We start from the raw sequence: 9,569 nt of genomic DNA on the forward strand, positions 1-9,569 counted from the left end.
ACAGTGTCTTTTGGATGTTTTCCTTCCACTAGTTTGAAAAAGCACTTTATGAAAAACCAAAAAGCCCAAAATCTCAAAAATTGACAGGTGCTTGAAAAAACAGTGTTTTTGCCTGCAGTGTCTCACCTTAATAACTATTTTTTAATTGTCACATTAAATCAGTAAACGTTTAGTTAACCTTAAAATGAAAAACTGCTGAATAGATTTCAGATTTTTATTAATAATTAATCAGAGAAGTATTTGTATGTCTCTTCTGACCTCTGCTGGAGAATCTGAAGACTGAAGCTCACTGTAGTGCACAGTATATAAATACAATCTATTTTTTTAAGGTAGGTTGAGCACATTGCATTGTGGGATACAGCATACTTGTATATCATTAAGGGTTCCGCAATTGCAAAAAAGTAAAAAATGGTGCACAACACATAGTATAATATAGTACACTATTCTGAATCTTTTCTGATCACATTTACCCCAAAAGCACCACATTTAAACTCTTCGTAAATCGAAACCACATCTTTATTAAAGAAAGAAGAAACCCTGGTTCTGAGAGGGAAATCATTTAATTTCATTTTTAAATAATCTGTAAATAACAAGAACGACATGTAGAGTTATCACAGCAAGTACGAGAGAATCAAAAGATCCCAAATTAACAACTCAAGTGATCGAGTCTGGTAAAGAAACACCTGTTATGTGACTGCTTTAAAAAGTTACTGTCTGATCCATATAAAGGAGGGGGAGGGGCATCATCGAGCTCGGTCCAATCACACGCTGATAATACAGTAACTATAGCAACAAGCTCCATCCCATTAAGAGTCATGCAGGGGGGAAATCGCATGATTCCCCAACAACAAAAGAAGTGACGCTGCTACAAACAATTAAAATATCAAAAGAAATCAAAACATTATGGCCAGATGTAGTTAGACATGACAAATTTGAATCAACACACATACACAGAAGATGACAAGAGCCCATGAGCTCATGTCCATGATGAAGGAGAGAACATGAACTCCAAAAAGAGCAGCAGAAGAACTAACGTTCTGCGATCAATGGCGATTCAAGTAACACAACACAACAAAGCAACAATCCGACCGTCATAATCCATAAAGTGCTACACACTCCACACTTCATTAACGAAGTTGAGGATGACCTCATAAGTGACTTTTACAAATTTGACTTTGACAAAGTAATTTACGAACCTAACAAAGTCACGTAACAGTTGGAATGAACAGCTATCCAAGTAATCTATGAAAACAAATTTGCTATTGTAACTTCATAAAAGATGTCAATAAAATCAACGAAGTTGACTTGGTTAGCTTGACTTTTGCAAATCAGCTTCAACAAAGTCATTTATGAACTTGATATTACGCAACTTGCGCAAGTTGTGCGCAACTATGTTGACTTTGAAAAAGACTTGGGTATGATCAACAAAGTTGAGGTTGACTTTTTAAATTAATGTTATAAAGTTGATTTTGACAATGCCATTTATGAACTGAGTATGAATGTAACTTCATGGTTTGACTTTTCGCAAATTACTTTCAGAATCAACTTTGTTACATCGGCTTCATTATACTAATGCTGTCCATGTCACAAGTGCACAACTTTGTACAGAACTAAAAGTTGGCTTCGTAATGACTGCTATTATCAACAAAGCTTGTCTGCAGTACTTTTTGATGACAGTTACATTTTAGTAAAAATAACTTCTGTAACTACGGTGATTGTAACACAAACTTTGTAAAATCAAAGTCGACTTAGTAACATGACTTTGTAAAAAGTGTAGCAGTGTTGATTACCACCATTTTATTGCATTGCGTCGTTCACTCTTGTGTAGACGATGAACTAATGACAATCAAACATTAGTGAAGATTAATATAAAGTGATTAGCAATTGCGGAAAATTATCGGTATTCGGCATTTATAAAGTAAGTATTACTCTATTCTACATGATGGCATCCGTGCACAAAACACCATCCCTTACACTTTCTCTCTCTCACACACACACACACACACACACACAATCTGTTTGTTCAGATTGCTGTGATATGAGTGGGGTCTTCTATATTAATATTATTATCGTTATTATTATCATAGGATGCTAATCACAATAAGACAAACACTGTAATGTTTAGGAGGGACATCTCATTTGGTTCAAGTTGCTATTTACATAATCCAATTGAAAAACACTGTGAAAAAACATGAGTAAAAACATGCAAAAAACAACCAAAATATGTCAATTTACATATGTATAATCTACTGACGCGTTTATAAGCCGTAATGATTTAAGCACAAAAAACGCCCACACGTGCGATAAAAACGAAACAGGCTGTAAACGAAATAATCAAAGCGAGAAAAATCACAAGATCTTCGTCTCTCCCCAATAGGAACAGCGTTCAGAAACAACACTGGACTTCAGCAGGATATTCGCACAACATTTGCGGCTTCTCCGCTGTTTTTATTAGCGCAACGATATGAGGGTCCGACAGAGACAGATCAACATTTTTCTTCTGATACAGTATTGCGTCCTGTCGAAAAATCAAATAAAAAACTGATGCAGCTCTGCACACGCTCGCAGACTGACGTTCCTAAAAACAAAACAACGTGGTTGCCATGACAACCCACCGATGTCAACAATACAATGCTGTTGTCATAGTGACTGAGAAACAACAACAAAAATGTATAAAACCTACTCTTGGACACATTAAACTCTTCAGAATGATTCATGTGCTTTCAGATAAAAATATTTCGTAATGCTACAATATTAACGCAAACCATGTGACCCTGATGCCCACGGGATGATGTCATGTTTGTAGAAACAACGCTAGCACCGGGTCACGCTAACAGACTAATGATAGCAAGATTTAACATCTTGCTAAACGCAAAGCAACAGTGTAAATCAACGTAATCTACCAGCGAACATTCAGAGATCATGTGGAATGTTCTCATAATCTTGACAAAAACGTTAAAATAAAATGCCGGCGCGAGCGCCCTGAAGCATGTCACATGTCATGTGACTTCATGACAAACTGTAAAAAAGCAATGATGTAAATGATGTGGATTAGTTTATAAGAACATAGGGAGGGGCGGATGCTTGTTTGTCTCGAAAGAAATCAAGAGACGCCTAAAATACAGTTGATCACATGATGCGGTTCCTCCAATCAGATGCTGGCTCCGCCTCCTCAGCTCCGCCGGGTCCGCGAGTGCTGGATCAGCCACTGTAGTGTGATGTCTAGAAAACACATGACCACAAGCTTATTAGCATATATGCCGCCTGCATTTATTCAAGTTCCAGCAAACTGACCTGCCCACAACACACAGACGTCAGCCAATCACAGAGCTCACAGACATTTTAAGTGACGTCTTAAAGGTACAGTAACACAGAAAGCCTGTTAAATGGTAACTTTCATTGCTGCAAGTTCGCAGCGATTGATTTATATAATGTAAAACTAACATAAGTATCATTCGAGTCTTACCAATGTTGTCCTGCTCCTTACAGGAGATTGAGTAACAGCAGATCTCTCTGTCCTGGATGGTTGACAGGTTCCTGAAGATCACATTTAACAAGCGTTTTCAGTCATCAGATCAGAACCAGACTACATTAAAACTTCAGATGCTTTGGATTCAGTTTCAGATGAACTCACATTCTCTCAATGAGCTCCTTCTCATCCAGAGCTCCAGGAAGATCTCGCTTATTGCCCAAAACCAGAACCTGAGGAAAAAGAAGGAAACTTTGCCAATCCAATATCCAGAGACAGACAAAAAAAAAATCTATAGAAAATAGTAAAAGATCACATCAGACTCACTGGGATTCCCTGCAGCTGGGGTTTGTCTAACAAGTTGTGCAATTCGTTCTTCGACGCCTCGATCTTCTCCGGATCGGCCGCATCAACCATGTACCTGAATGACACACACGATCTGTTATATGCGCATGACATCATAACAGCATTTACGTAACGTAGCTGAAATGATGACTAAACTCACACGATAGCGCTGACGCCGCGACAGTATCGCTCCCACATGCTCCTGAAGCGCGGCTGACCGCCGATGTCCCACAACTGCAGCAAACACACAAGAACACAGTAAACCAGATGGAAATATCACATAGTCCTATTATTACACAGTTATATAAATAAAATTATGCATTTTAGTAAATTTCTAAATACATTTATTTTGTGAAATTTTAAAATCGAATTACAGATTAAGACAACTACTAAATTGAATTAAATATTATTTAAAGATGAAAAAATATAATTTTTAAATATTTTAAATTCTCAGGCAATTTATGTTTTTAATTTAAATTAAAAAGCAGTATTTTATTTGACTATTTTATATGAAATGCGCAACTTTTGTAATTTTTCGATTGCAATTTAAAACACTGATGTGATTTCACTATTTTCTAGCAATTGCTACTGAATAAACATGAAAATTAAATATAAATATCATTTTAAAGACAACTTATTTTTTAAATGCATAAAAAATATCATTTTTTTAAATTCTATGCACTTTAAGACAGCTGCAGGTAAAGCTATATTTTAGCTATTTATTTTATCTTTTTATTATTAATTAATTTTTTTTCATGTTGAAACGTCTCTAAAATGTTAAACAGATGTCATTTTGCTATTTTCTAACAATGACTACTAAATAAAAATGTAAATTAAATCCCAAAAAATTAGATTTTTTTTTTTTTTTTTTAAAGATGACTTTTTACATTTTTTTAATGTATAAAAGAGGGTTCCAATTCGGGAGGAGCTGGCTAATTTAAGTTGAAATGTTTATAGTTATTGATAAACTTATGCTTCCCATAAACTAAAGGAACATTTCGTTTTTATTATTTTTCTTGCAATAACTTTGTTAAAAGGTTTGAATGACTGAGCTTGATATATACAGTAAACACTAAAATATGAGTCCAAATTCAGTTAACATTGTTTTTAAAATATTGCTCTCAGTTTTTATTTATATTTATTTCAAATGAATTGTAAAAATGAATTGTTTAAATACAAATACTGCATATAAGAAGTCAATATTGAGATGCTTGTTTGTCTCTGCAGTGTCACTGGTGTGATCTCATCTGAATCACACAGATCTCCGGACCTTGATGGTGACGTTTCCCTTGGTGATCTTGCGCATGTTGAAGCCGACCGTAGGGATCATGTCCTCGCTGAACTGACCCGACTGCAGGACGACAGACAGAGAGAGACACACATCACCCATCTGATGTCACCAAACCTCTCTGCTAAACACCTTGTTTAGGCACCGACGTGTGTGTGTGTGTGTGTCGATTACTGTTCAATACAATACACATGATCGGACACAATGCCAGACACTGATTGGCTGAGAAACTGGGTTTTTGATTGACAGATGCTGGACAGGACCCCCCCATCCCCCAGTCTGACTCAATCTGATACACTGTGTCTGATAAAGAAAGTTATAATGCTCTCTATGATGCTTTGTGTTTTATATATTCTGATCTGATACATTATATCTAATAACATTGTATCTGTGATGATACTGTATGTGATACATTCTGTCAGCTAAATTAATACATGAATGAATTCTGTTCAGGACAGTTTGTATCTAATTAGATATATATGACACACCGTATCTGATTTGATCTGATGATGCCGTATGTGACACATTACATCTAATAAGGTTGTGTCTGCGTTATGATGCTGAATCTCTAGTGTCTGATCTAATGATGATCTGCTGATGCTGAATCTGTTGTGTTGTTTCTTCAACAGTGTGTCTGATCCGAGCTCACTGTATGATACATAGTATCTGACACACTGTTTCATCTGATGACTCCGTATATAATGAATATGATACACTGGATCTGATCATGCTGTATGTGAAACATATCTAATAAAGTTGAGTCGTCTCTATTGTATCTCATCTAATGAAGCACACGATGTTGAACCTGCTGACCCGGACACACTGTGTTTCTGAGCTGACACACATCATATTCTCGTGTCTGATCTCTGTGTAATCAGCGGCGCGGTGTCGGTCACGAGACCCGTTACTGGAGCGAGCGGCAGGAAAGGCTTGTTTACCGCGATCACGTTGACGAAGGTGGTTTTCCCCGAGTACTGCAGGCCGACGAGCGTCAGCTCCATCTCCTCCTTCCAGAAGAGCGCCTTGAACCAGTCCAGCAGCTTGTTGAACAGCGCGATCATGGTGAACAGCGGCTCGAGCTCGGTCCGGGTCTGCTGCTGCTGCTGCTGCTGCTCGCGGCGCGTTCTTCCTCATTGGGTGGGGTTTCACATCCACGCACAGCTGATCCAAACAATGCGGGACTCACGGCGCCACGCGCCCCCTGCTGGACGCAAGCCGATGACGTCACCGCTCGTTGCAAATATTTAATCTTCTATGTGAACTTTTACGAGGTGAGGTGTTTTTTTCCCCCTCTGGTTTTCCAGTCTTTAATGTATCTGTTTATTGTTTGATGCATTTATATTAAAAAAGTAATATAATGCAAATAACAGTAAAATATATATAGATATAACCTATGAATAATACCGAATGTTTTTCGGTAACTAAATTTCATTTTAAAATGGTGTACATTTTTTTATTTTTTTTTATTTTTAAATAAAATGACACTTTATTTTTTTATTCACGAAAAGCCCTCCAATAAATAAATAAATAAATAAAATAAACCAGTTATGCATTATAAGTTTTGTAATTTAGTTTAATTATTATTTATTTATTTTTTATTTGTAAATGTGTTGTTATTGAAATATACAAAATAGGCCAGCGTTTTATATCAAATAAAGTATATATTATTATTAAGATTTATGAAGTGATTTGTGTACATGTAGAAATAAAATGTATGTTATGTATCGGAGCCAAAGTAAAAGATTTATGTGCAGTTTGATAAAATCTGAGTTAATATTTGGTCAGGTCAAGATTCATGGAGTTTAAACCTCTCTTTGTCTTTGGTCATTATAAACTGCACTTTTATGGAGCTTATAATATGACTATAATATTTAAATTGTGTAAATTTGAATGATTGAAAAGTGTCATTTAACAAAACTGAATTTTATGTGACATTTAAAATAATTTTGAATTTGATTTATTAATTTTTTTTTTTTTTTTTGCTTGAATTTTGAATATTTGAAATTGAACACAATTGATTTTTTTTAATGAGGTTTATATTCAAATACAACAAAATAAAGCAGCTTATGATGAAGTGTGCATAATATACATAATACATTTTTCTATGTGTATAACACTTGAAGAGTAACAGAAAATAAAACACACAGCAAGGTGAAACCAAACGATATTAAAAAGTCTAAATAAAAGGAATAGGATAGTATAGGAAGGGTTTTTGCTGCTTTACAAAGCCAGACCTATTTGTTGTTATCCCAGTTTTACAATTATATAAAGTTCCATTTACTTCAAAGCTACGCGAACATCATATTCTCGAGTCTGTTGTAAGAAAGCTTTCATTTGATGATGACAAAGTGTTAAATTTGGTAAAGTCTTGTAAAGCCTTTGTGATGCCTGTTATAAACAAACAAACAAACACACAATAAAAAGTTAAAAAGAACAGCATTTATTCAAAATATAAATATTTTCTAACAATATAAATCAAAACAATTTAACACATCATTGCTGAATAAAAGTTTTAATTTCTTTCACAAAAAAATAAAATAGTCCCCGAGCCTTTGAGCTGTAGTGTGTATTAGTCTCTGCAGGTGGCGCTGCTAACAACAGAGACACAGTTAACTCTGATTATAACGAAACACTAGGGTCTGTACTTTAAAGTAAGTAACAGTTTAGCTAAAGTAATCCATTCACGTGGTGCTTTTGTTTTCATATGGATCACTATTATTGTAAAAACAACACAAACAATCAAAAACTGTATCTGAAAATGTATCAGAAATAGTACACCATACTGGCATACTACGGTTCTACCGCACAATAATTAGGAAATTACAGTGTCACACTTATAGGAGTTATGGTATACTGATTTATTTTATTCAAGTAAACTATTTTAATGGTATTTTTGTATTTTGATTATTATATATAGTGAGAATATCATGCTTCACTGTTGGTTGTGTTTATATGCAGTCCGAGGCGATCACCATGGCAACAGCAGCGATTCCGCTCAACGGACTGACCTCAGATCAGTAACGAACACTTTTAACGCGTAGCGTGTTTAAGAAAGAGTTTTTAACCTGCTAAGACGTTAGAAAACGCGCGCTATTTCTGATCTGAATCAGAGTGAGATAACAGGACGGACGTTATTTAACCTCGTAACGTGGCTGTTCTTAAAACTTACAATACATTTGATTTCATCACCTACAGCAGTGGTTCCCAACCTTTTTCAACTCGTGGCCCACACAACCAAACACATATGTTTGCGCGGCCCACTTCAAAAAAATTAACTGACCCCGCTATTGTTGGGTTAATAACTTAGTACTCAGAAGCTAGATTTTAAACTATATTTATTGAATAAACTAGGGCTGTGCGATATGGACAAAAAAAAAAAAAAAAAAAAAACTATCGCGATTTTTTTTATCAATTTTGCAATTGTGCTTTTACAGTCATAAATGCATTCAGGATTAATTTGAAACATATTTCCAAAAGAAAACCAATCAGAGCTTTATCAAAAAGTTGTAACATTTCTAGAACAGACATAAGTCAAAATTATCACTATAGTGAAGAAGTAAAAAAATGTATAGACTTGTGGCAAAAAAAATAAAAAAAAATAAAATCCTGTATACAGGGACTTTATTTTCTATTTTGCCATGCATTGTTCATAGAGCTCATTAATTGTAGCGGTACCTCAGGTGTTTGCAGTGTGTATACAGTATGTGTATGCGCTCAGCAGTGAGAGCGCATAAATATAACGCGAAAGCACATTAAAATAATGCACGAGTGCGAATCTCTCTGTTCGCAGCAGATTTCCTTTGCTCTGTCACAAAACCGGTCGTGCTTGCTCAGATACACGCTGCTTTGCGAGGAGAGAGTGTGCACACTTAAAACGTGTCTCCTCTCACTTAAACTGCATCCTGTTCACTAACAAATTCACTCTCTGCTCATGTGTTAGACATGAATTATTTTCGCACGTTTTTATTTCTAGCCTTTTACCGCAGTGAGAACGCTCTGATCCGTCAACATTGGCTCAGAAAAAAGGCGCATCACAGACAGTGTGTGAACCTGGAGTTAGGCATATGCGCACGCTCAAATCGTGATTTTAGGACGTTTTCTTTTAATCACACAGCCCTAGAATGGACTGGAAATGAACAGAAAATAATTGGCGGCCCACCTGCAATACCACCGCGGCCCACTAGGGGGCCGCGGACCACAGGTTGAAAACCACTGACCTACAGCATATGCCCAATTTATTAGCAGACCCTGCAGTACTGCAATGTGCCCAGCAGAGGTCAGCAGCTTTACTCTCTTTGTGATCGGAGCTCAAACTAGTTTGTTCCTCAGATTATCTCTGAACTAAGTGTAGCGGCATATATGTTTCTTTCTTTTTTTTACATTTTAAAATGTTTGTCTCAGTTGAGGTGGCAAATAAGAACAAATATTGAGACGTTTTTAAAAGCCTTTTTGTCATTTTTGTCAGCA

At 35.9% G+C, this 9,569-nt stretch overlaps 1 protein-coding gene across 2 annotated transcripts; it reads right to left on the reverse strand.

Annotated features, from left to right (window-relative positions):
* Positions 1-541: 541 nt before the first annotated feature.
* On the reverse strand, positions 542-6,286 carry LOC127943242 (ADP-ribosylation factor-like protein 8A). Of its 2 annotated transcripts, XM_052539559.1 has the most exons (7): positions 6,041-6,286; positions 5,085-5,165; positions 3,975-4,048; positions 3,797-3,890; positions 3,635-3,702; positions 3,467-3,537; positions 542-3,222 (listed from the first exon to the last, which is right to left on the reverse strand). In XM_052539559.1, the coding sequence occupies exons 1-7, from the start codon at positions 6,161-6,163 to the stop codon at positions 3,173-3,175; spliced, it is 561 nt and encodes a 186-aa protein (XP_052395519.1). In that variant the 5' UTR covers positions 6,164-6,286; the 3' UTR covers positions 542-3,172. The 2 variants fall into 2 exon arrangements, with proteins under 2 accessions (XP_052395519.1, XP_052395520.1); XM_052539560.1 differs by lacking the exons at positions 542-3,222; positions 3,635-3,702 and having other exon boundaries at positions 3,484-3,537; positions 6,041-6,270.
* Between the last annotated feature and the right edge of the window lie 3,283 nt (positions 6,287-9,569).

This window comes from Carassius gibelio, chromosome A22 (assembly GCF_023724105.1).
Source record: "Carassius gibelio isolate Cgi1373 ecotype wild population from Czech Republic chromosome A22, carGib1.2-hapl.c, whole genome shotgun sequence".
Classification (NCBI taxonomy): domain Eukaryota; kingdom Metazoa; phylum Chordata; class Actinopteri; order Cypriniformes; family Cyprinidae; genus Carassius; species Carassius gibelio.

Excerpts from the sequence above, each read along its gene's own strand:
- LOC127943242 (XM_052539559.1), bottom strand. The coding sequence starts at position 6,163 with ATGATCGCGCTGTTCAACAAGCTGCTGGACTGGTTCAAGGCGCTCTTC. Across the intron at positions 4,049-5,084 it reads AGGGAAACGTCACCATCAAG|TTGTGGGACATCGGCGGTCA; the intron begins GTCCGGAGATCT and ends TGTTTGCTGCAG. Across the intron at positions 3,538-3,634 it reads AAGGAGCTCATTGAGAGAAT|GAACCTGTCAACCATCCAGG; the intron begins GTGAGTTCATCT and ends TGTGATCTTCAG.